Source organism: Phyllostomus discolor, chromosome 1 (genome assembly GCF_004126475.2).
Source record: "Phyllostomus discolor isolate MPI-MPIP mPhyDis1 chromosome 1, mPhyDis1.pri.v3, whole genome shotgun sequence".
Lineage (NCBI taxonomy): Eukaryota > Metazoa > Chordata > Mammalia > Chiroptera > Phyllostomidae > Phyllostomus > Phyllostomus discolor.
This window is the reverse complement of record NC_040903.2, coordinates 162,476,242-162,503,847: the sequence shown is the minus strand read 5'-3', so window position 1 is coordinate 162,503,847 and position 27,606 is coordinate 162,476,242. Positions and strand designations below refer to the sequence as shown.

The following is a 27,606-nucleotide window of genomic DNA, read 5'->3' as shown; positions in this document are numbered from 1 at the left end:
GGGTGAAGTCAGAGCATGATTAATGTGGAAACGGTCACATAAGCCAAGTATTTGACCTGATGAAGTAAACAAAGATTCTTAATTAGCCGATTAAACAGTCTGAGAGAAATATTTTGTGAAATAATGAATCGTGTATAATCTGTTCTCTATTACTAGTAACAGATGGTTACTAGTCATGTTTTACTGTCACTAGAGGTAATAACAGCATCAGGTTTAAGAGCATAAACTCTGAATTAGTCTGTCTTGGTTGAAACTCTGGCTCTGCCCTGTGCCTCTGTTTTGTCCTCTGTATGATAGGGATGATAATAATAGTATTTAGCTCATAGAATTGAAAGGACTTAATAAGTTAACACATGTTAAATTAGTAGAATAATACCTGGCAAATAGAAATTATGGAATAAATAGGTAGCTATTCAGTATAAGGAAGTAATAGCTCAGATGCTTTCAAAATGTTTCACTATGGAACCTGCTCTTATGTATCTGAATTAGTGGATCCTCTTTGTGTGGATGTCAAGTTTTATAAAACATGTTTTAAATCATTGTGGGAAGTCCTAAAACCTGGTTAGTGTCAGAGATAGTGATCATTCATAAGTTGTACTGGTTATTATTCACTTCAGATAGAAATTACAACAAACAGCTTTTAAGCCTCTTTATTATTATACACTCTAAAACCTCAGAGACTCTAGTAATTTTTTAAATGATTGCTTTAGAATTCCCATATTCCTACTGCAGCTGTTTATGAGTTTAAATCAACAAAATGTGCTTCTGAAAGTTTCTAATTGTTTATGTAACACCATGTATTGTTTATATTTGTTAACAAATTAAAATTACAAAAAAAAAAGAAATTGGGCTCATCACTGACATCTTTTGCATTGAATGAGTTCTTTAAATCCATTTCTCCTCTATACTGCTTTATAATTCTACTATAAAAATTCTATTTTCGGACTTCCGGCAAGATGGAGGAATAGGTAGACGTACCGTACTTCCTCGCACTACCAAGATTAGAGCAACAATAATTTACAACAATAATTTACAGACAGAATAACACCCAGAACCGATAGAGGATTTATCTGAATGGAAGTTGGACAGCCAAGAAGTTGAAGTAGCCCTGTAGATCCAGACTGGTAGGAGAAGACAAGTCGGGCAGGCGCGGGGCGGGCTCAGGTCGGCGGCACACAGAGGTCGGGGAAAATTTGGTGCAAAATCGGCAGGACAGCCATCCGGGGCGCAAGAACGCAGCGGTGATCCCTGAGTACGCAAGCTGCGGCTGGCGGACCCAGTGGGGCAGCGATTGCGGACCAGGGCAGAGCTCACAGCCCAGGATCCCAGAGAAGGGTCTGAGCCCAGGAGAACGGAACTACCGCCATTGTTCCCTCCTGTCCCCACTCCCACCCCTGCCCCCACATATAACGTCACAATCTAGTGACTGGGGTGCCCAGCCCCAGTGAACACCTAAGGCTCCGCCCCCCACCATAACAAGAGTGACCAGACTGGGCGGGGGGGAAGGAGAGACAGGGAAAGATATGTATCCAACAGAGCAGATCAGTCCCCCAGGACTCATCCTTTTGGGCGACCAAGAAATAGCCAATCTATCAGATGCACAGTTCAAAACACTGGTGATCAGAAAGCTCATGGAATTGGTTGATTTTAGGCGCAATTTAGATGAAAGGATGCAGGTTACCATAAAAGAGATGCAGGAAGATATGCGGAGGAGAGCCAATAGTGAAAGGAAGGAATCTGAGTCTCAACACAATACAGTGGACCAGAAGGAAGATAGAATCAACCAAGCAGGAAGGCATGATGAAATAAGAATTCAAAAAATCGAGGAAAAGCTTAAGAGCATCCAGGACACCTTTAAACGTTCCAACATCTGAATTATAGGGGTACCAGAAGGGGAGGAGCAACAAGTGGAAAAGTTATTTGAACAAATAATACAGGAGAACTTCCCCAATCTGGCAAAGGGAACAGTCTTCCAAGAAATCCAAGAAGCTCAGAGAGCCCCAAAGAAGTTGGACCCAAGAAGAAACACACCAAGGCACATCATAATTACATTAGCCAAGGTAAAAACGAAGGAGAGAATCCTAGAAGCAGCAAGAGATAAGGGGACAGTCACCTACAAAGGAGTTCCCATCAGACTGTCAGCTGATTTCTCCAAAGAGACCTTATAGGCAAGAAGGGGCTGGAAAGAAATATTCCAAGTCATGAAAGACAAGGACCTACATCCCAGCTTGCTCTATCCAGCAAAGCTCTCATTTAGAATGGAAGGGCAGATAAAGTGCTTTTCAGATAAGGTCAAGTTAAAGGAGTTCATCATCACCAAGCCCTTATTTTATGAAATGCTAAAGGGACTTATCTAAGAAAAGAAGATAAAGAAAAGACATGTATAGTAAAAGGACAGCAAACTCACAATTATTAACAACCACACCTAAAGCAAAACCAAAAGAAACTAAGTAAACAATTAGAACAGGAACAGAACCACAGAAATGGAGGGCACATGGAGGGTTAGCAGCAGGGAGGTGGGAGGAGGAGAGAAGGGGAAAAGGTATAGAGAATAAGTAGCATAGAATGTAGGTTGAAAATAGATAGGGGGAGGGCAAGAATAGTACGGGAAATGTAGAAGCTAAAGAACTCATAAATATGACACATGGACATGAACTAAAGGGGGGAAATGTGGGTGGGAGAGGGGGTACAGGGTGGAGGGGAGAGAAGGAGGGAAATGGGACAACTGTAATGGCATAATCAATAAAATATATTTAAAAAATTCTATTTTCATGATTCTTAATATTTTTTTTAATGTTATCAAACTTAAAGTCTAAAACACTATGACTATTTCTACCTTCTTCTAAAACAGTGAAGTGACTGTGGAAAGATGGCCCTCAACCATTTTTATTTGCATACTACCTACAATAATTTTGAAAAAATTTGGATGAATGAATGTTACTAGATTTATTGCAGTGATCATTTCATAATATATACATATACCGAGTCACTGTGTTGTGCACCTGAAATGAACAAAATATGTCAATTATGTCTCAATAAAAAATCAATGTAAAAAAACTATTATGTAACTCATACCTCTTCATCACATTTTTAAATATTGGTAATAAATGCAATTACCAGAATATTGCAAATTTAGAAATTTTAAAATATAAATTTGATTGCTTGGAATTGAAATATTATAATGATTTCATCCCCATTGTCATTTACTTAAGAATGTTAACAAACTCTTTTTCAAAAATAGGACATTTTACATCATTTTTTACCTTAACTTGTGTTTTTAGTCTACTTTCTTTGTTTTTATTATCATTAGACCTTATTTTTAGAGCTGTTCAACACTTACAAAAAAAAAACTGAGCAAAATGTGCGGAAAGTTCTATAAACCCTCCTCAGTTTTCCCTATTTTTAACATCTTCCATTTATATGGTACATTTGTCATGACTGATGAGCCAAGAATGATATGTTATTATTAATTAAAGTTTATAATTTACATTAGGATTTATTCTTCATGCTGTACACTCTATGGATTTTGACAAATGTATGATGACATGTGTCCACATTACAGTGTCATATGTAATAGTTTCACTGCCTTAAAAATACCCTGTGCTCCACTTATTCATCATTCTCCACTCCTCCTAAACCCCTTGCTATCACTGATCTTTTTAATGTTGCCCTAGTTTTGCCTTTTCCAAAATGTCATACACTTGGAATCAACAGTACGTAGCCCGTTAGATTGGCTTCTTTATTTAGCAATATTCATATGAAGGTTCTTCCATATCTTTTCTTGGCATAATAGATCTAGTCTTTTTATCATGGGATAATACTCTATTGTGTGGTGTACCACAGTTTGTTTATCTATCTACTTATTAAAGGACTCTTGGTTGCTTCAAAGTTTTGGCAATCATGCATAAGGCTGCTACTAATATACACGTGCAGGTTTTTAAGTAGACATAAAATTCCAACTCATTTGGGTAAAAACCAAGGAGCACAATAGCTGGATTATATTATAAGAACATTTTTCATTTTGTAAGAAACTGTCATACTACATTTCAAAGTGTCAGTACCATTTTGCATTTCCACCAGCAATGAATGAGAGTTCCTGATGCACTATATTGTTACCTGCATTTAGTATTATAGGTAATTTGAATTTTTGCCATTCTAGTAACTTATGATTTAATTTGCAATTGGTGATTTGTCATTTCAGATCTTTTGATTTCTCTTCAGATATTTTAATCCTAAGATTTTAAAATTGGGTTATGTTTCTTATTGTTGAGTTTTAAGATATTTTTTTAAAGATTTTATTTTATTTATTTTCAGAGAGGGAAGGGAGGGAGAAAGAGAGAGAGAGAGAAACATCAGTGTGGGGTTGCTGGGGGTCATGGCCTGCAACCCAGGTATGTGGCCTGACTGGGAATCGAACCTGCGACACTAAGATTTTGAAAAATATTTTAGATATCAGACATGTGTTTTGAAATAATTTCTCTTAATCTGTGGCTCAACTTTTTATTCTCTTAACAGTATCTTTCACAGAGCAGAAATTTTTAATTTTAATTAAGTGCCATTTATTAATTTTTCTCTTTCTGGATTGTGCTTTTGATGTTGCATGTAGAGTCATTGTCAAACTCAACTTCACCTAATGTTTCTTCTATGTTATACTCTAGGAGTTTTGTGTTTATATTTAGTTTTATGATCTATTTTGAGTTTATTTTTGTGCAAGGTATATGATCTATGTTTAGATTCACTTTTGATGTGCCTTTGATCCTTTATCAAAGATCACTTAACTGTATCCATATGGGTCTATTTCTAGCCTCTTCATTCTGCTCCATTGATCTATTTGCCCATTCTTTCATCAAAATCCTATTGTCTTTATTACTGTAGCTTTAGAATAACTCTTGAAGATGGGTAATATCATGTCAGTCCTTGATTTTGTTTCTTTTGATATTGCTTACTATTCTGGGTCTTTGGCTGCTCCATACAAACTTCAGAATAAATTTGGTGATATCCACCAAACAACTTGCTGTGATTTTGATTGGGATTGTGTTGAATCTATAGATCAAGTTGTGAAGAACTGATATCTTGACAATATTGAGGTTTCTTATCCATGTAGTTGGAGCATCTTTCCATTTTAGAGCTTCTTTGATTTTTCATCAGTTTTATAGTTTTCTTCATATGAAATTTGTATATATTTTGTTAGATGTATACCTAAGTATTTTATTTTTAGGCGCTAATATAAATGATATTGGGTTTTAATTTAAAATTTCGATTGTTCTTATATGATTGTATCAGAATAAAAAACTGAAAATCTTTTACTAACTAGAATATTGTAATTTTCTATAACAAAATTATGCATATATCAGTAGATTAAAACATTAAGATGGAAGGGAATTTCTATTAATCAGGGTTTTCTAGAGAACAGAACTGAGATATATATGTGTATATACATATATGAGCATGTATGTATATGGAGGTCTGTCCAGAAGGTATCCAGTCATGTAATACAAAAAACAGAGATTTGCTGAAGAAGATACAAGATACAAGAAACATTGTATATGGGACAATACTGTTTTAGTCCCCTTCAAAGTAGGCAACTTGGGACCTCACACAGTTCTCCCACTCTTCATCAGTTGCTCCATTGAACTTCCCTGAATCTCATTAATGGCCTGAAATCTTTTCTCTTTCAAAAATGATTTTAGTTTTTGGAAAATGCAGAAGTCACAGGGTGCCAAATCTGGGCTGTAAGGGGGCTGAGTCACCTGGGTGATTTGATGTTTCAACAAAAAACTCTGCAGAAGACATGATGCATGAGAAGGCGTGTTGTCATGATGAAACTGCCAATCACCAGTTGTCATAGCTGAGGCCTTCTAAATCATCCAAATAGCTGCTAGGGAAGAATATTCAAATTCAACACAAAATTTGATGCAGATTCGTTGCTATACTCATTCAGTCATTTTGAATGTGATGACCACACAGTACACATGCTCACTCAAAGGCTTCTACCATCCCCACTGACTAGTACAGTGAAGTCATCATTGTTTATGCATGCACATTCCAGTCCACTCTCCTTGACTGCCGGATTACATCAATGTTGTGCAAACCATTCTCGTTATATTAACAATGGCTGGACTTTTTCTGGACATACTTTATCATATATATATGATTTATTATAAAGATTGGCTCATGCAGTTATACATTCTGAGAAGTCCCACTACAGTATCTACTGTCTGCAAGTGGATACCCAGGAATGCTAGTGGTGTAGTTTTGAGAACCAGAGGGCTGATGGTGTAATTCCTAATCAAGTGCAAGAGAAGACTGATGTCTCAGCTCAGCAGTCAGGCAGAGAGTAAAATCTCTCCCCACTGTTTTTTTTCTATTCAGCTCCTCAATGGACTGAATGATGTCCCACCCATATTTGGGAGGGCAATCGGCTTTACTTAGTTCACTACTTCAAATGTTAATCTCATCCAGAAACACCCTCACAGACAGGCCAGAAGTAATGTTTAATCTAGGCACTCCACATCCCAGTCAAGTTGACCCATAAAATTAACCACGACAAGGGTGATTAGAGTTAGTGCTCTAAGGCAGTGGTCCTCAAACTGAAGTATATATGCTTGTAGGGGTATATTAAAACTTTCCGATAGATATGTATAGTATTAAGGACATTGATGTTTAAGGAATTGATTTTATACAGGCAATTTTCTTTCTTATTTCTATCATTTCTACTTTCTTATAGGACATCCCATAGTTGTCCTTACATATCACATGCAGGAAGGAGCTGGACACTTAAAAGTTAATGCCAATGTAGTTGATGAATGAATTACATTTGTCCCAATGTACGTGGGACAAAACATTTTAGGAAAGAGGCACAGACAGTAGCACAAGGCCTGAACTATGCAAGGAAGTGACTTGGAGCACACTGCGTGATCAACAGTAAATGTTGAGCAAGTATCAATGAATGGATGGCTGATTGATTAAACAATATACTATGGGAACAGACTTTGACATTGTGCTATACCTCCTGCAACACTGTACTTTGTATGAATACCACAATATCTTAGTCTGGCATGAAACTATGCATGCCAGAACAAGAGGACAGAGTTACATCCTCAGATTCTGGCCTATCAGAGGGTTTATGTTTTTCTTCAACAAATATTATTGAATGACTCCTACATATATGTCATCAAGATATGATACCTTGGTGAATAAAATTGATAAGCTTATGATCGTTGAACATTTATTAGCAAAAGGTGGAATTAGTAAATTGGTGATTAGCATACAGTGAGATAAATGCTATGACAGGGAATATACAGTGTGCAGAAGAAAAATACAAGAGGATCACTTAACCCATATTTCATGTGCTAGGGCAGAGAGTAAAACAAAATTATTTTTGAGGAAGATGAAATTTTATTTTATTTTTAGTGTTTTATAATTTTTTGTTTTAATATTTTAATTCAACCATGGTCAATATAAAATACTATATTACTTTCAAGTGTATGATATAGCAAGTCATATTTATGTACCTTGCCATGTGACAAACTCACTAAGTCTAGTACTCATCTGTTGCCATGCAAACTTTTCACAACATTGTTAACTATATTCTCCTTTGCCTTATTTACCCTTCCCAACCTCCTTCCCCTTTGGTGACCATTAGTTTGCTTTTTAAAAATTTTTAAAATATGCTTATTGATTTTTAGAAAGAGAGGGAGAGAGAGAGAAATATCGATGTGAGAAAGAGACATTGATCTGTTGCCTTCTGGTAGGCACTCCCAATGAGGATCAATCCCATAACCTAGTACCCTAATTGGGAATCAAATCCCAAACCTCTGGTGTGTGGGAGAATGCTCCAACCAACCGAGCCACACTGGCCAGGGCTGATCTCTGTTTCTATGAATTTGTTTCCATTTTATTTGCTCATTTTTAAAAACATATTATAAGTTGTAACACACAGTGTCTTTCTCTGTTTGACTTATTTCACTTAGCATAATACCCACCAGATCCATCCATGTTGTGAAAAATGGCAGGATTTTATTACTAATATTGCATTGTATATGTACCACATCTTTTTTTATCCATTCATCTATGGACACCTAGGTTGCTAATGAAGGTGCTTACAAGTTGAGCCATGATAACATATTTGAAGAGGACCAAAAGAAGTCTAGAAGTGACTAGAGATAAGACTGGAAAAATAAAACTGGATCACATACTCAACTATTTGGACTTGTCTTGAGAACAAGAGACACTAAAGGGTTTTAAGTGCAAAGGAACTTCGGTATCATTCTTACTCAATTAGGCCTAGAGAAGAGGCTGTTCAAGTTTATTACCAAAGACACAGCCTCTTCTCACTTAAAAGGGTTCGTGCGAGTACGTGAGCTTATGTCGCTCCGCCTTTGTTTGTGTTCTCCTTATCTGTAATATCTTCTATACATACCTTTCCAATTCTTCCGCCAAGCCGTAGTTCATATTCTATTGCCTCCAACCTTCCCAAGTACCCCCAATAAAGATAAGAGACCGTGACTGGTGTGGTGCAGTGGGTTGGGCTAGTCGTGGAAACTGAAAGGTCGCGTTCTCAGTCCTGGCAAGGAGCCTGGATGGCCCAGCCAGGTTCTGGTTGGGGCTGAGACCGAGGGGTTGCGGGAGAAGCAACCGGTCTGTTTCTTTCCCTCACGGATGTTTCTCTCCCTCTCGTTCTCCCTCCCCTTTCTCTCAGGGGGAGGAAAAAAAAAAAGGTCACAAAGGGTGAGAGAGGAGAGCTCTCTCTTTTTAAAAGATTTTTATTTGTTTACTTTTCGGATAGGGGAAGAAAGGGAGAAAGAGAGGGAGAGAAACAGGGACGGGTGGCGCCCGGTTGAGGGATGGAAACTTCGCAGCCCAGGCCTGAATCGAACCGTGGTCTCTCCCTGTGGGGGAGGACGCCTAACCCACTGAGCCACAACCCGCCAGGCAGAGGAAGGAACCCTTGAAGTGGGGGAGCCTCCAAGTTATTCTGGAGTAGGAATGTATTGTGTGTGAAAGGCAACATGTAGTGAACTGTCACTAACAGTCAAATTTTGGCTTGTGTGACAGCAAAGGAAAGGAAAGACAGAGACGCATGTATTAGATTTGGAACGACCCCCAGTCTTTGGTCGCATATGGGGTATGGGGGTTTGTGGGCGACACAGCTGGAGGGAAAGGATGGTGCCCAAAGCCAGAGTTGGAAGAAGGCTTTTGCTGGAAGAAACAGGGGAAACGGGGAACAACATGATTTGGGGTGAGATGACTTTGCATTTGGACGAGCAGAGTACTATTTAAGGCCTCTATCCGCGGTGAGTAACAGAAAAAGGACTGCGAAACGCTACTTGACAGAGCAGCTAGAGGCGAGGCCCAGCTGAGAGCATGCCGCAACTTCCTATCCGGGAGGCCTGGATCCTTAACCCTCAGCTGCTGCTTCCCCAAGTTTCATTCCCGGAGCTGGGGCACAGGTTCGTGCAAGTCCCGCCTCGGTATCCAGTGGAGATCCAAGGAGTACACCCCACCCATCTCGGGAACCCCGAGGGGTGCGGCTCGGGGCGCGTAGGAAGACTGCCTGGAAGGAGGGAGCGCGCCCCCTCACGTGACCCGGTCTGCGGGCCGCGACGCACTCGACGCGCCTCTCACGTGGTCTGTCTCCAGCCCCCTCGCCGGCGGAGGCGGGCGCGGGTGCGTCCCTGTGGCGGGTCACCCGGAGGAGTTGGTCGCACAATTATGAAAGACTCGGCTTCTGCTGCTAGTGCCGGAGCTGAGTTAGTTGTGAGAAGATTTCCCTGGGCTGTCCTTGTCCGGCGGCCTCTGCTGCCGACTTCGGAGACGCTTCCCGATAGATGGCTACAGGCCGCGGAGGAGGAGGAGGTGGAGTTGCTGCCCTTCCGGAGTCCGCCCCGTGAGGAGAATGGTACTTGCCCCACGCAGTCCCTGGACTGGGAATGGCCCCGGAGGTTGCGGGCAGGGAAGCGGTAGGACTTGGCCGGCAAGTGTGTGAGCGGAGCGGCGCTTGCCGGGGCCAAGGACCCACCAAATTGCTTAGAGACTTCCGGACTTGTCTTGGCCGGACGGACGGGAGTGCAGTTCTTTTGGGGGTACGCGGCAGGAAGCAGGTAGCAAAGCTGGCGCGACTGCTCGTCGCGGAAATCCAGATCAAAGACCTAGCGAGGGCCCCGCGAGGCGGTAGAGGCGCGAGCCGGGGAGTACCTGGCTGAGCCGAGCGGCTGCAGCGGCCAGACGCAGGGCTCAGCCTCCGAGCTCTGCGCCTCCCGGGAGCGCGATCCTCCTGGCGCCAGTTGTTGGCAGATAAGGGAGCCAAGTGCTCTGCTCAAGTTCTGCGTGGGGAGGGAGGGCTGCGAGGAAACAAAAAAGGGATACAGGACACGAGGTTGGAGCTGTGCCTGGTTTGCTGCGCAGCGGATACTCTACAGGTACATTTCGCTTTCGGAGCCAAAGGAGAGGGATTTGACGATGCTGATGGTAGATCTGGCTTGGGATTTTCTCTAGCAAGAATTAAAGATTATAATGAAGCACTCCTGTAGGTACCAAGGCCATGTGTTGCCTGGATTCACGTCAGACTGCCTCATCCGTTACCCTAGGGAAGGATTGGTCGTGTTTTAAACCTAAGGTGCAGAGTGGCGAGAGATGCGGTGCATTGCAGCTTTTGATGGAGCTTTTTTTTTTTTTTTTTTGTTAAGGCCATTCTTCAATGAAATTGAAGAATTCCTTTAGAGAAAGTCATTTAGATCAGGGACTTGAAGAGCGAGGGTAGGTATTTCTGGTTAATACTTGAATTTGATAGGCTTCATGCAACCAACTCTCCATCCACTAGAATCTGGCAGGTTTACTTTAGAAGCTAATTCAAGTGCTGCACTTTGTATAAATAGTACACCTTCTACTATTTTCCACCTTCTTTAATAACATAAAGTCAATAAAACGTCATTTTACCCTTTTGCTAATTTTTTTAAAAAATGGTATTTTAAGTTCCTTCACCGTCGCTAAATATTTAAATTTATTAAGTGGATTTTCAGGGAACCCATTTTTTGAGAGGAAAGTTGAGTCAAAGTGCCTTTTTTAAAAAAAACAAACCATTAATACTGATTCTTCAGTGTGTCTAGATTTCTCTTTTTAGATGGTAAATAGCATACATTTGAAATTCAGTATTTCGAAAAAAATTTAGATACGTTAGAAAATGGAAATGAAGATGATTCATCATCTTCAAAGGCATTGCTCCCTAATGTTTTTTTAAAGCAACCAGATGACTTTGGTTGCTACTGAAAGTCTAATAATTTGAAACCTAGCCTTCAAATATTAAGGTGTGGCATGAATTTGTTCTATTACTGCTACCTTTTTGTTTATTTATGTCCAGTCTTTTTTAAAATAGTAGATGTTTTCCCCCAAACAACATGTTTGTGTACATAAACTGTGCACTGTATTTAGCACATGGTAACAACTCATTATTGAGTTGTACATGGTGCTAGTAATCCTGTTGATTCCACAGGCAGAAATTCTCACTTTAAAATTTGAAATTAAGAGTCTGATTTTGTTCTTTACATTATTTGAGTCCTGACTGCTGTTGATGTTCTGTTTCTTTATTCCTATTAAATTATAGTGGAACTTTAGAATAACCTAAAACTGAGGTTCTCCAGTAATGATAAATGTTGAGCCTCTTCAACTTCAGCACTGTGACCTAAGAATTTACTGAAGTATATTATATGTATACTGTGTAATTAGTATTGTAAACTGTTATTTAAGGCATTGCTTCTGGTAATCAGTTTCCTCTTTGATACTAAAAGAAAACATACAAATATTTTCTCCATTTTAAAAAGCTTTAAAACTAATCAGTTAACTGGCCCAAAACAATATAAAAACAAATAAAATATCAAGAAACACAAATATAAAACTGTAGTAGAATAAAATTCTGTATAAAACTATCTACTATGCCTGATGGAAATATTTGTGTCATTCATTTGGCAATCACTTATTCAGTGTTTAATATATTCCAAGCACTGTGATAGGCCCTAGAGTGGCAAAGATGTGTTAGACAAGTTTCCCACTTTCAGACAGCTTACATTGTAGTTATTTATAAAAGATGGACCTGTCTTCAATGGAAGATGCATATGTTACTTCATAAAACAAACATTTATTCTTTACTATGTTGCGGGCACTGTGATACTTAATAGTGTTGAAGGGCAGTATCAATTTGCAAAAAAGAAAGAATAGTATGATACTATTGCATAGTATCCACCAACTTTTTTGGCACCAGGGACTGGTTTTGTGGAAGATAATTTTTTCCACAGACCAAGAGGGATAGTGCATTACATTCAGGTTCACCTCCTGCTGTGTGGCCCGGTTCCTAACAGGCCTGGACCATTACCTGTCCTTGGCTCAGAACTTGGGGACCCCTGACATAGATTACTGTGAAAATATAGGGTAATCAGGGAGAGAGAAAGGGAAGTCAGTATTTTTGCAAAGCTGCTGATAGTAGAGATCAGTCCTGTAGAGTCAACAGGAATTGGAATTAACCTAGAATTACAAAGGACATTAAATTGGTGGTTTTAGTCTAAGGGAATTGAGCGTTAGAAGAGAATAACATCCTTAGTTTATTCTGGGAACTGCTGTACCAGTACTGTATAGGCATACCTTAGAAATATTTTGGGTTCAGTTCCAGACCACTGTAATAAAGTGAGTATCGCAATAAAACAAATCACAATTTTTTTGGTTTTCCAGTGCATATAAAAGTTATGTTTACTCCATACTATAGTCTATTAAGTGTGCAATAGCATTACATCTTAAAGAAAATAAAACATGTACATACCTTAATTTAAAAATGCTTTGAAAACATACAATGAAAATAAATTTTAAAAGATTCCTCATTATAATTCAGTAAAAATAAACAATAATTGCCTAAAAAAATAAAAATACCTGATTGCTTAAAAAAATACTTACCATAATCCCTGGCTGATGTGGCTCAGTGGATTGAGTGCTGGCCTATGAACCAAAAGGTTGCCAGTTCAATTCCCAGTCAGGGCACATGCCTAGGTTTCGGGCATGCGAGAGACAACACATTGATGTAGTTCTCACACATAGATGTTTCTCTCCTTCTCTTTCTTCTTCCCCTCTCCTTTTTCTAAAAATAAATAAATAAAAAATATTTTTAAAAAGTAGAAAAAAATACCATCATCTTAGTCTTTTGCTGGTGGATGGTCTTACCTTTAATTAAAAAAAAAAGTCAGCATTGGTGAAACTCAGTAAAGCAAGGCAAAGTGCAATGAAATGAGGTCTACCTGTACGTGGTTTGGAATGAGTGGAGTATGGGAGTATGGAGTATTCCATATCAATGGAATACTGATGAGAGTGTTATAAAGATGGGCAAGGACCAGATATTTGAGGAAATGTATGTCATGCGAAGGAGTTTGGATTTCATTCTGCAGATGCTGAGGATCTACCTAAGGAAACAATGTAGAGGGTAAATTAGTGTGCTAAAACTGAAAATGGGGAACAGTAAATAGGAGACTATAGCAAGACTGACCAAAATGTTGAGGGTTTGAAATAAAGGAGTAGTAGAGAAAAAGAAGGAACAGATTGAGAAGTTTAGGAGTTACAATATTCAGAACTTGGTTACTTTTGTGGAGTAATGTGCATATGTGTATTGGTAAGTGTTAATAAGAACCAAACATAAAATGAAAATATGTTAATATTTGGAGTCATTACTGAATATATGTATGTGCAAATGTAATAACTTAAAGGCAGTACTTAAGATGTGCATTTCAATTTTTGATTTTTAAGTGAAGGACTATTGAAGTAAACACTTGCAAAATTTATTGAGAGTTCTAATCAGAGATTTTTGATCAACTGCTATGATTTTTGATCAACTGCTATGATTTTGATCTACTCTCTCTCTCTTTAACATTCTAATATGGGAGATTTCAAACACAGAAGATAAAATAGTAAAACTAATCACCATATACCTATGGCCGATTTCAATAGTTGGAAACATGTGAATTTTGTTTCTTCTGTTATTCCCCCATTCTTTCTCAACTGCATACAGTATTCCACACAGCATTTGTTGATGAATGTCATTTAGTCTCTAGTAACGTCTTCTATTTTTTTTACTCTTTAATGAGAAAAAAAAATCCAGATCATTTATCCTGTAGAATTTCCCACAGTTTGGATTTTGTTGGATGCACCCATGTAGTGTCATGTCACATGTTTTTTTCTCCTCTGTATTTCCTGTGAACTAGTGGTTAATCTCAAGGCTCATTCAGAATTCTAGTTTGATATATGGCAAAAGTACTTTCCAGGAATTGCTATGTATTTGGCATTGGATCACATTAGAGGCACATGTCTGATTGTTTTTCTTTTTTGGTGTGAAGGTTGACCAGTAGGTGGATGTTGTCAGCCACCTGATCTTTCAGTTGTGAAGTTCCCTGTCAGACATTCACATAACAGTTTTAATAGTAGCCATGGAATGGATTTTGGTGTTACCATATCCATTATATTTTTAAATGACTGCTCCTTACATGCCTGTTTTAAGTTCAGTACCTGGTGGCAAAATTCATAGAGGTTAAGATCAGTTTAGGGTGTGAACATTTAATGGCTGTCTATGGGGATTTGATCTTAGTCATTTATGTGAATTGATATAAAAGAGCTTGTGTGTGCCACTGTTGCAATTATTAGATTAGCTTGAGTATGAATGAAATGTTTGACTTGGAGAATTAGACGTCTTCTAGTTTATCTTTTACAAAAAAATGAGTGACTCGAACTTAAGTTAGTACTTTTAGATATTTTGTTGACCCTTTGGTCAGTTCATCTTCAATGTAGAAAATTGCTCTGAATCTTTTTGGTGAATGTATGTTTAATTTTCTGACCATTTGGGTGTTTTAGAACCTCATTGAAGAAATTTAGGTATATGAAAGTAGGCAATTTTTTGAAGTTGGTAAACTTGGCTTTTTACCTAAGCATCTTTTCCAAGTCATACTTCTTTGTGAGCATGACTGTTAAACTGTAAAAGGCAGATGATAATTTTTCCTGTACTTGACCTGAGGAGCAATACTAGAATTAAAGCCTATGAAACACTATTTGTCCCTCCTTGCATCATGAAAATATGTTTATAATGTAACACCTCAACTGTCCAGCTGCCTGATTTTTGGAAACTTCAACCTTTGGAGAAACCTAGCTCCTCATGGAAAGAAAAGCTTTTGAGCTAAGCCATTATCAGGAATAGAATAACTTGACCCCAGAGTTCCTTGTTTGAAAAATATGTGCAAAGCGAAGTTTAGTAGGCTTAGTTACCTGCGTTCCTCTGGCAAATTGGGAGTACATTGGGAATGACAGAAGGAAGTTATCTTGAAAAACAGACTGTTACTGTAAGGAGGAAACTGAAGAAGCTTTAGCTAGATGAGAAATATAGGGCCGTAAATTACACTTCAGCATATGAATGTCAATGGTCTTTCTTGTCTTCAGTATAATTTACCATACCAAATAACCAGGAGGTAGTCTTGATTAAGAAAAGAGTCTAATAGGCTTTAGACAAATTTTCATAATATTAGGTATCATGTATTAGCATTTAGTTTGGCAGTTCCTCTATATTTTTTACATGTATCAATTGCCTATATTACTCTCTCAAGAAAACTCGACAAAAGTAGACACTATTTCCCCCTCATTATTTATATCAGGAACAGGGAAGTAAAGTCACTTACCAAAGACCATTAGGCTAATAAGTGGTAGAGTATGTATTGAGTTGCCAAGTTACAGAAACTGGGAGAAAGGTCTTGGTATTCTGGGGCATGTATGTGTATTATGTATGATATCTCACATGACAGGTATAATAATGTTAAGTAAAAATGTTAAGGTCATTGAAAAACATGTTACCTTTTAAAAAACATTTATTATACCATATCTTCCTCAAATGCTATAAAACTTAGAAGAATTTTCTTTATTATCAGGTGTCTATTTAATAACCTTAGGATTCACAACTCAGTTGAATATATTGTATTTTAATAAAGTGCAGAGACTTACTAGTCTGAGTGGATCTTTAGTAGATTGGAAAAGTTATTAATTGAACTAAATAGAATTCTGTGATGGGTAGAACTCTTTAATAAAAACCATTAGAACTCTGTTATGAATGTATCAATGAGGTTTATCATCATACTACTCAGGGATAGAAAATAAGTTAGTATGGTTTACTCACAAAATTAATGCTCAAGTTTTATAATAGAGAATATCCTAATATTTTATTTTTAAATATATTTTATTAGGCTATTAGGCTATCACAGTTGTCCCAATTTTCCCTCTTTGCTCCCCTCCACCTGGTACCCCTATTCCCTCTGGCAGTCCCTCACTTAGTTTATGTCCATGGGTCATGCATATAAGTTCTTTGGCTTCTCAATTTCCTATACTGTTTCTAACATCCCCCTGTCAATTCTGTACCTACTACTTTGTACTTATTTCTTAATCCCTGTAACTTCCCCCGCCCCTGATATCCCCCGTTACCCTCCCAACTGATAACCCTCCAAGTAATCTCCATATCTATAATTCTGTTTCTGTTCTGCTTGTTTGCTTAATTTGTTTTTTTTAGATTCAATCATTGATAATGATGAAATTATTGCCATTTTATTGTCCATAGTTTTTTATCTTTTTTTCTTAAATAAGTCCCTTTAACATTTCCTGTAATAATAGCTTGGTGATGATGAACCTCTTTAGCTTTACCTTGTCTGGGAAGCACTTTATCTGCTCTTCAATTTTAAATGATAGCTTTGCTGGAGAAAGTAATCTAGGTTGTAGGTTCTTGCTTTTCATCACTTTGAGTGCTTCTTGCTAGTCCCTTCTAGCCTGCAAAGTTTCTTTTTAGAAATCAGCTGAGAGTCTTATGGGAACTCTTTTGAAGGTAACTATCTGCATTTCTGTTGCTGCTTTTAAGATTCTCTCTGTATCTTTAACCTTGGCATTTTAATTATGATGTGTATTGGAGTGGGCCTCTTTGCATCCATCTTGTTTGGGTCTCTCTGTGCTTCCTGGGTTTGTATGTCTATGTCCTTCATCAGATTGGGGAAGTTTTCTTGCATTATTTTTTCAAATAAGTTTTCAGTGTCTTGTTCTTTCTCGTCTCTTTCTGGCGTCTCTATGATTTGAATGTTGGTACATTTGAAGTTGTCCCAGAGGCTTCTTAGCCAATCCTTGTTTTTTTGGATTCTTTTTTCTCCTTGCTGTTCTGATTGAATGCTTTTTTCTTCCTTATGTTCCTAGTCGTAATTTGATTCTTGGCTTCATACACTCCACAGTTGGTTTCCTATATATTTTTCTTTATTTCACTTAGTGTAATCTCCATTTCTGCCTGTGTCTCTTTTATACTGTTGAAGTACCCAATGAGTTTCTCAAGCATCCTGATAACCAGTGTTTTGAACTCTGCGTCTGATAGATTGCTTATCTCTATTTTGTTTAGTTGTTTTTCTGAAGTTTTGTTCTGGTCTTTCATTTGGGCTATGTTTCTTTGTCTTCTCATTTTGGCAGCCTCCCTGTGTTTCTTTCTGTGTATTAGGTAGAGCTGCTTTGGCTCCCTGTTTTGGTATCATGGCTTTTTGAAGAAAAATGCACTGGTAAGTTGGATGGTGTGGAGCCAGGGTGGGCAACCTATGTGAACTAGCTTGATGGTATTGCTAATAGGTGTTGCCTCTCTGTGGCTGTATGTGGGGGAGGGCTCAGAAAGGGGACAGTGCTGCTCCCTGACCTCTAGAGTTTTGTCTGGGAGGAAGCTGTCCACCCCCGCACTCACCCTGTTGCCAGACACTGTAGTTTCTCCCGTATATAACTGGTGTTTTTCCAGCTGCAGCCCCAGTGCTGAAGCCCAGAAGGAGTAAGTCTATGTCATGGTGTCAAACTCATTTTCACTGGGGGCCACATCAGCCTCATGGTTGCCTTCAAAGGGCCAAAATAATTTTAGGACTCTATAAATGTAACTACTCCTTAACTGTTAAGGAGTTGAAATGACATTCAGCCCTTTGAAGGCAACTGTGTGGCTGATGTGGCCCCCGGTGAAAATGAGTTTGACACCCCTGGTCTACGTAAGTCTTAAGTCTGTTGCAGGTCCTTTAAGAAGAGACTCCTGAAAATCCCCCAATTTGTTTTGCCACTCTAACCCCTACTGGTTTTTACAGCCAGAAGTTATAGGGACTTATCTTCCTGTCACTGGAACCCAGTATGGTCTGGGTGGTTTGGTGTGGTGATGGGATCCCCTGCACCTGAGATAGCCCTCCCTTCACTCCCAAGATATCTCTCCCAGTTTTTATCCACCACTTGTGGGTGTGTGATCCCCTACATCTTTGTGTATCTCCAGCCAGCTCACCCATCTGGATGAATATGACTTTTGAATTCCTTGGTTGCTTGATTTTCTGAGGATTCTGGGTGATACTTGTTTTGTAGTCTAGGTGTAATTTTTGCTATGGTTGTACAGGAGGCAAGCCATATTTACCTATACCTCCACGTTGACCGAAGTCCCTAATAATATTTTCTTTAGATTTCTTTTTCAAATTAATTTTTGTGGCATCATCTGAAAACATCAACAGCTATACTAGATATTGATTGAATCAAAATAACAGTTGTATTGAATTGGATATTTGTGATGGATCTATTTAATTCAACAGATTGTATTGTTTTGGGGAAATATTTTAACGAAGAGGTGGAAGTAAAACTGAAGAATTTAAATTGTACTATTTTTTTTCCAAACAAAAGTTGCCATGTGTTTAAAATTGTACTGTTTGACCGCAACTACATAATATCTTAAAATAAATGTATATAATTGGAGTTCTTAGGTAATTTTTTTTTTTGTTACGGAATTCAGATATATAAAAGTCAGTAGGTCATAATATAGTGGACATTCATGTACCTGCTACCCAGCCTAAGAAATAAAATATTACAGATAAAATTGAAGCCTCTTACATACACCATCAAAATCTCATTCTACTTTCCCCTTCTGCAGACATAACTACTTAAGTCTTTACTGTTCCTTTGCATACTTTTATAGTGTTGTCACATAGAGTATATGTAATATATGGTGGGTTTTTTTGGTATTTCCAGGTTTTATATATATGGAATTATGTTCATCTTTTTATGGAATTATGTGCACCTTTTCCTTTTTAATCAGTTAGGTTTTGATGACTTATACATGTTGATAGATGTAAGGTCTAGTTTGTCCTTTTTAATGGCTGTATTTTATTCCATTATATGACTGTTATACATTGTCCACTTTGCTGTTATTGGGCATTTAGGTGGTTTCTGGTTCTTTACAAATAATGATGCAACAGTCTTGTATGTACCAACTTATGTGCACATGTGAGAATTTTTCTAGGATGTCTATATCCAGAAGTAGAATTGTTGGGTCATAGGTTAGGTGCATCTTCAACTTTATAGCTATTGCCCAAGTGTTGACCAAAGTAGTAGTGCAGTTTACACTCCCTGTATAAGGGTTCCCATTTTAGAAACTTCTTTGCCAACACTTAGTTGATTAGGTTATTTTATTTTGCCAGACTCATGAATATAAAAAAGTTTCTGATTTTAATTTGCAAGCCACTGGCCACCAGTAACATTGAGTGTTATTTCAGGTTACAGGTTTTTGGCTGTGGTTACCGTCTTTCTGGTGAATTGAATATTTACAACCTTTGCCCAATTTTATATTAGTTTATCTTATTTATTTACTTGTAGTTTTTTATATATCCTGAATACTATTTTTTTGCTTTTATGAGCTGCAGATATCTTCTCCAGTCTGTACCTTTTACTTTTTCACTTTGTTTATGGTAGGTTATTTACTTATTTTGGGGCTGTTGCATTGCTTACTAATTTTAGTGTAATAAAGTATTTATTTTACAGTATATGCTTTCTCTTATCCTAAATTTATAAAGTTTGTTTTTGTAAAAAGTTAATTTTGCTTTTCACATTTTGACTTTAATCCATCTAGTATTCATTTTTGGATTTAGTGTGATAATTTATATACATATAGTATAAGAGTGCATGTTTCCTCCTTATTGGTATTGCTCTCTCCATCTTACACCAAGTTTCCTTAAATGCATGTTTCCGTTTCTAAACAATTTATGTCTTTGTTCTGTTTGTCTTCTGTGTTAATGTTTATTTTGATTTTTAAAGCAATCTGAGTGTCTAGGTAAAATTTTTTGACTTAGCATAAGAAAATTAAAATGTTTGATTATTTTTTTGCCATTGTGTTTTTTCTAAAAAGATGAGTTTTGACCCCTTTTCATTTTTCTAATAATTCTTTATGTTGAATGAATTATTTTAGATAAGATTTCCTCTGGAATACCTGAGGGAAAAAAGTACTGTTTGAGCTAAATTGAGGTTGGCAATTTTTTAAACTAAGTGTGCCTAATCTTCAGTTATTTAATATCTTGGGCTCCATGGTATGGTATGGTGTCAGTTGCTCACACTTTTCTTTATCCTATTTTCTGTCCCATAAATCTGAGGCCATATTGGTCTATTAAAAAATCAGGGTAACAATCTCCATGGGGTCAGCAGGAAAGCAGAACCAACAGAAAATAAGATTGGATACAGTAGTACTCTCTTTACATAGTCAGGGGTCTGAATTTGATTCAGTTTAATTTTTTAATACACAAAATTTTGCCAACTATTTGTCATTCCACAGAGGCTTTTCAACAGTGCCTATAAAACCTCAAGGGCCCTGGACAATGTGGCTCAGTTGATTGGAGCATTGTCCCGTAACTGAAGGGTCGGTCACCAGTGAGATTCCCATTCAGGCACATACCTTGGTTGCAGGCTCCATCCCCATTGAGGGGTACATGCAGGAGGCATCCTGTTGGTGTTTCTCTCTCACATTGATGTTTCTTTCTCTCCTTCCTCTCTCTCAAAGGAAAATAAAATAACCCTCTAAAAAAATAAAGCTCAGAGAATTTTAAAAAACCTCTTAAAGGGTTCATATCTGAATTATTAATAATATCAAATTATTAGTTAAGTAGTTGGTAGCCAATTAAGATTAAGAGCAGAACTCTAGAGTAAGGGCCTGTGTAAGAGTGCCAGAAAGTCAGGTGAATTGGACACTTGTGAGGAAGTTAGACAGTGCCAGCCTATTTCAACATTTTGCTTTGGGCTAGCCTTAATTTTGCTTTGTCATTGTCTGTGTCCTTGATGGCAGGCATGTTGACCTATGTACAGATTTATCACATAACTTGGAATTTCTAGGTCTGTAGTGTTATTTAGTTTTTTAAGCATATGCATTTTATTAGTAGACAGATTCCTTTTTAATTTGTTAATATGGATCACGTTTTTCTGTTTCTTCTTATACGTAGTAATTTTGGATTGTACCGTAGACTTTGTGAATGTTACCATGTAGAGACTCTGGGTTTTATTATAGTCCTCTGAAGACTTTATTTTTAAAGTAATTGTTACAGACTGAATGCTTGTGTCCCCCCAACTTAAGTGTTGTTCCCCCCAAATTAACCTCCAATGTGATGGTATTTGGAGATGCAGCCTTTAGGATTTAATTAGAGTTATAGGAGGTCACAAGGGTGTGGCCCTTATAAGAAAAGACACCAGAGAACTTGCTCATGCTCTCCACCGTGTGAGGACACAATGAAAAGAGCTGTGTGCACCTTGGGGGGGAGCACTCTCACCAGACACTGACTCTGCTGGCACCTTGATCTTGGATTCCAGTCTCTAGAACTGTCGGAGAATGAATTTTGGTTGTGTAAGCCACCCAGTCTTAACGGTATTTGTGTTGGCAGTCACACAGAATAAGATAGTAATTGATTAGCTTGACTGTGCTCAAAATTCCAAACTCTGTTTCCTTCAGGGGTCAGCAAAAAATACCTGTTCAGTTATTTTATTCTCAGTTGGGCTGCTTGGAGCCTGCATATATATGTACTTCATAGGTCAGCCAGAGATTTGGACAGAGCTAATATACAGCATTTAGGGCTCCTTTTCTGTGATTCACTTTTTTTGCAGAATTTTCCCCACCACTTCCCAAATGCTGTTGTCACCTTGAACTTGGTATTCTGTTTCTTCAAGCTAGTAAGACTGGGATTTCTCTTGGACTTTTAGCTACTAAGTAGGTGTGGATGGGACCTCTCTTCAGGTCAACAACTACTCCCCCCCCCCCCCCAAAAAAAACACCTTAAAAATTGGAGACTCACTCTTTGCTGTTCCCTTTTTTCAAGTATAGACTCCGAAACAATTTCTGCCTTTCGGTTGTTTTCAGTGCTGGTCAGTAGTCTTTTTTAAATTTTATTTTGTCTAGAGTTTATGGTTTTTGTCTGTGAGAAGGTTAGTTCTATAGAACCATCATAATATTAATATATAAACCATACAGTGTATTTAGTTCTAAAAATATATTCATTTTGATATGTTACTTTGAAGTAGAATTTTTAAGCCATTAAAATTATTTTTTCTCCAGTTTTTCCCGTCAGCATCTAGGCAGGAAGGATGTGCTGGAGAGTAGGAAGTGGTTAGAGGGTGTATTTATAATGTATGTGTGCCTATTGCTGGTAGACAGGAAGAATTTATCAATATAATTTATGGAATTTTGAAGCATTGTTGAGATTTTACTGTGTGCCAGGTGTTGTGCTAAAACACCTTGCATGGATCATTTTGTTTAACCTTTAGAGCAACATCTGTAGATAGGTACTATTATTATTCTAGTTAACTAAAGAAACATGTTCAGAAATTTGGTGAGAGTTGCATAGATACTAAATAGCAGAGCTAGAATTCTAAGTCAGGTTACTCTGACTCCAGCATCTGTGCTCTTTAACCACTGAAGTTGAGTAAATGATCTTTAAATTTCCTTCTTGTGTTAACATTCTGTGATTATAGTTTTTTCTTTACCTGGAACGTGTTGAGTAATTTTCAGGTTTGTGTTTATAGTGTGCCATCTGTTGGTAAAATTCAGGAATGCAGCCTAGCAAAAAAAAAAAAAAGCATGAAATTAGGAATTTACCATAATATTGATAATCCAGGGCCTGTTTGATTGGGTAATTGATGGCAGAGCAGAAACTCAGAAACTTAAAATTATGGAAACCTATCATTGTGAAGGGTTTACAACTCTTGGCTGGGGTATGTGACTGTCAGGTACCTGAAGCCAATGCCTAATGTAATATACGAAGGGCATAAATAACAAGAATGCTGTGAGTGGGGAGAATATATTTATGTTTGGTGGTTACACAAATGGAATGAGAGGCTGTAAGCCCCTTAAATAAATAAAATTAGTAAATAATTAAGGTAGGGGAAGCTGTAGGAGATAATCCTAAAACATGTTAGTTTTATGTCTTTAGGAACAAAATTTAGTAAAAATTTGTGAGCTTTGGAGTGACACGATTTAAGGGTCTTTAGCAAAGTGACTTTTTTTTGCTAAAGTTTTGGATGGACTTTTTTATTAAAACTGATAGATTTAAGGTTGTAAAGAGATAGTACTGGCTGTTAATTTATAACAAGAATGATAAAATGAAACTAATTGTGAGCAAGATTTGTTTTAGGTTTTGAAATCCAGCATCTGTGTTTTGAGTAGTTTTATATTTTATCATAAAAGACTGACAAAAATGAGTACTAAAAGTGACTAAAGTGTCTTAGGTTGTGATCAGAAAAGATGTATTTCTGGAAAACCTAGATATATATACTCAAACACTAGAGCTTTTGTTTAGTGATGTTATGGTTTTATGGTTACATCTGTAAGGCTTATTTAAATGCTTTTTCTATTGAAAGTCTGTTGAAAAATAACTTGTTAATGTGCACCTGAAACTCATTACCCTCCCTCCCTCCCCAATTGAAAAGCAACTCTTAATACAAGGATTTACTGGAACTATAGAACTGGGTAGAAGGGACATTGGTGTCAAGAAACTGTAGGGGAAGAATCTGAGGGGCTTGGCAAATGCTTTTGGATTGACTTGATTTAGAGGTAATGGGAAAGGCACATGTTTTTATGGGATTTGGAGCATGAGTTGGCAGATTATGCGTTGTGGGCCAAATCTGGCCAAGGCCTGTTTTATATGGCCTTGGCTAAGAATGGTTCTTACATTTTTTTTAAGGGTTAAAAAAACAGAACAAAGAATAGGTAACAGGGATAGTATGTGGTCCAGTAAGCCTAAAGTATTTACCATCTGGTCCTTTATAGAAAAAATTTGATCTCCCGTTTATTTTTTTATTATTATTTATTCTATTAAGTCATCCCACTTTCTTTCTTTTTCTTTTTGCCCCCCCCCTCCACCCAGCCTACCCCTCTTGCCCACAGTCAGTCCTTTCTCCATTGTCCATGCCCATGCATCATTCATACATGTTCTTTGACTAGTCCTTTCCCCTTACTTCCACCATTCCCCCCCCATCCCCCTACAGCTATCAGTCTGTTCCATGTTTCCATATCTCTGGTTCTATTTTTCTCATTAGTTTATTTTCTTCATTAGATTCCAGTTGTAAGTGAGGTCACAGGGTATTTCTCTTTCACCAACTGGATTATTTCAGTTACCATAATAGTCTCCAGTTCCATCCAAGCTGTCACAAAGGGTAGGAATGAGTTCTTTCTTTCTGCTGCATAGTATTCCAATGTGTAAATGTACCACAATTTTTTAATCCACTTATGTACTGCTGGGCACTTGGGCTGTTTCTAACACTTGGCTATTGTAAATAGCGCTGCTATGAACATAGGGGTGCGTAAGTTCTTTTGAATTGGTGTATCAGGATTCTTAGGGTATACTCCGAGCAGCGGAATTGCTGGGTCATAAAGCAGTTCCATTTTTAATTTTTTGAGGAAATTCCACACTGTTTTCCACAGTGGCTGCACCAGTTTGCATTCCCACCAACACTGCACTAGGGTTCCCTTTTCTCCACATCCTCACCGGGACTTGTTTGATTTATTAACAATAACCATTCTGACACATGTGAGGTGATATCTCATTGTGGTTTAATTTGCATCTCTGATGGCTAATGGTGTTGAGCATTTTTCATATGTCTCTGGGCCATGTGTATGTCCTTGGAGAAGTGTCTCTTCAGGTCCTTTGCCCATTTTTTAATTGGGTTGCTGATTCCCCTTTTGGAGTATAGCCATACTTTTCTCAAGAAATGGGGATATTGAACGAGTATCAGTTTAATGGGAAAGGTATTCTTTTGGGCCCCGTTAAGTTATACATGTTTTTGGGAATAATTGTAGAAGTGATTTTGAATGACAGATGAGAAACTAGGGTGATAATAATCAATCTGTAGTGTTATTTTTTTATAAGGCATTGTACAAAAATAAATTTAGAAATAATCTGTCATGTTCATTTCTTTTCTAGTCCATGCCCTGTTTCCCGTCCCCAAAAGACTGTGGTAGCTCTAGTCTACTTTTACTTGTCGCCCTGCCAGGTGAATCATCCCAAAGAGAGTTCTGATCACTTATGGTAAATGCTATTTGGGATTAATGTTTCTTACATATATAACTCTTTTAAATAAAAATGACAATGAGAGTATTTTTATTTGCATTTAGAAGAAAGGCATAAGTTATGAAAAGTATATATCAGTGATTCATTTTTATGAGTATTTCAATTAGTAAATATCCAGAATTTTTCAAGCCAGCATTTAGACTTAATTGCAATAGAGAAAACATTTTGAAATCTGTTGATCTAATCCCTCCATCCCTGTCTTCACCTTGATTTGATTAACTGTAGAGTTGCTTCAGGCAGGCTTTGGATGAGGAGCAGAATGAGAGAAAGAAAGGGGAAAAGCTAATACTGTTTACCAGTAGTTATTAATTAACAATGCCTTTTAGGAGAGGTAGTTAACCCCTCTGTTCTTTTTGTGTTTTTCCTGTTCAGAAAATGTTATGTATCGTGGTCACATAGGAATTCTATTTTTGAAAGTAATTAATATATTTCTACTTACAGGTTTCAAAACAGATGTAAGAAAGGTGGCTTATTTAAATTATATGAAGTGATTTTGAAATGCATATGTAAATTTCTCTTAACATGTCAGTAGAGGCCTTGGAGCCAGAGCAAACTGTTAGCTATTTGACTTCAGGGCAGTTTCCTAACTTCAATGTCTAAGTCTCTGTCTGCATCTGTAATGTGGAAATACTAATAGTACCCAACTCATGGGATTACTGTGAGTGTAGAATAAGTTAATGCATATAAAACATTTAGAACAGTGCCCTAATTAAAATTATCTCTTGTTATATGCACTTTGGGTAAAGGTTTTACAAAAGATACAATGTCAACTATGTTTTTAGGCAACATTTTTTATGTGACATGTAGGAAAATTATATGTGGATTGGGAATATATAAATATCTAGTAATAGGGAAGTCATGCCTTTGAGTTTACCTGTGTGTGGGGTGACTCCTGTTACTGGGCATATTCCTTGGTGGGACCTTGGAAGCTATGTCTGTGAGGTTGTAATAAGGGGCATTGGCTTTTGAGGAGCATGAGGAAAGCAAGGGCAGATCTTGTACCTTCTCAATGTGTATCTTTTCTCCTTGCACTTGAGCCCTGTGCTGCATGGTTGATCCCAGGACTCCTACCCACCAAAGAGGAATAGTCGATGCTGCCTTGTTGGTAATCTGTGACCCCCTGATCTGTTTTTCTAAGACACTGGTGCCAAGTGTGGCCTATGGTATTAATGGGATTTTTTATATCTATTTGAGCCTAAGAGGAATCCCTTGGTGGGCTTTGTACTCCTCTGACTTTCAGTTCAAAGCAGTTTATAAACAGTCACTATCTTTAGGAAATTTATATTTGAAAATGTATGCCTCAAAGTATTTTATAAGTATAAACTTGTAACTATAACAGAAGATCATTTCTGAAATGTTCTACCTTTGACCTAGCCTAAATTAACTTTTCTAAAGTTTTTTTCTGTATCTTCATATTATGAAGTTTTACTAATACATATTTAGATGTGGACTTTTTTATTTTTAAGTCCTGTTTGGTAGTTCGGTTTTCAGAGTCTGGATTGGAGTTTTTCCATCTGTTCTTGGAGATTCTCATCATCTCTTTAAACACTGCCTCTGCCCATGATTTCCCCTTTCTTCTTCTGGAACTCTGATTAAACATACATTTGACCATCTCATTCTGTTTTACATGCCTAATAACCCTCCCTTGCCTTTCAAACAGCTTTATTGTGGTATAATGCACATGCCGCGAAATGTGCCCTTTCTGCAACTGTACAAATTTGATGGTTTTTATCAATTTATTTAGTTTTATAACCACCACAGTCCAGTTTTAGAAAATTTTAGTCACCTCACAAAGTTCCCATTTGCACTTTATCCTTGCTCTCATTCTTAAACTAGGCAATTACTAAACTGTTTCTATGGTTTTGCCTTTTCTAGAAATTTCATGTAAATGGAATTATATAATCTGATGTGCCTTACTTTTTCCACTTAGCATAATGTTTTTGAGGTCCAGCAGTGCTGCATGTTATACTTAGCTTGTCCCTTTTTATTGTTAAGTAGTATACTGTTGTATGGGTATATTTCATTTTGTTGATTATTATGAATAATGTTTCTGTGCACTTTCAAATAGAAGTATTTGTGTGGACATGTTTTCATTTTTCATGGGGGGATACTTAGGAGTTTCATCATGGAAGTTTATGTTTAACTTACTAGTAAACAACCACACTTTTCCTTCCTAAGTGTTTATGTAATTCTA

At 37.5% G+C, this 27,606-nt stretch overlaps 1 protein-coding gene across 2 annotated transcripts in view; it reads left to right on the top strand.

The window, feature by feature from the left end:
* The first annotated feature begins 9,651 nt into the window (after positions 1–9,651).
* TRPM7 (transient receptor potential cation channel subfamily M member 7) overlaps positions 9,652–27,606 on the top strand; it is a 133,102-nt gene continuing 115,147 nt past the window's right edge. For both annotated transcript variants that reach the window (XM_036033432.1, XM_036033441.1), the window contains exon 1: positions 9,652–9,901. In XM_036033432.1, coding sequence (XP_035889325.1) covers positions 9,899–9,901 — 3 coding nt within the window. In that variant the 5' untranslated portion in view covers positions 9,652–9,898. The remainder of the gene's footprint in view (positions 9,902–27,606) is intronic.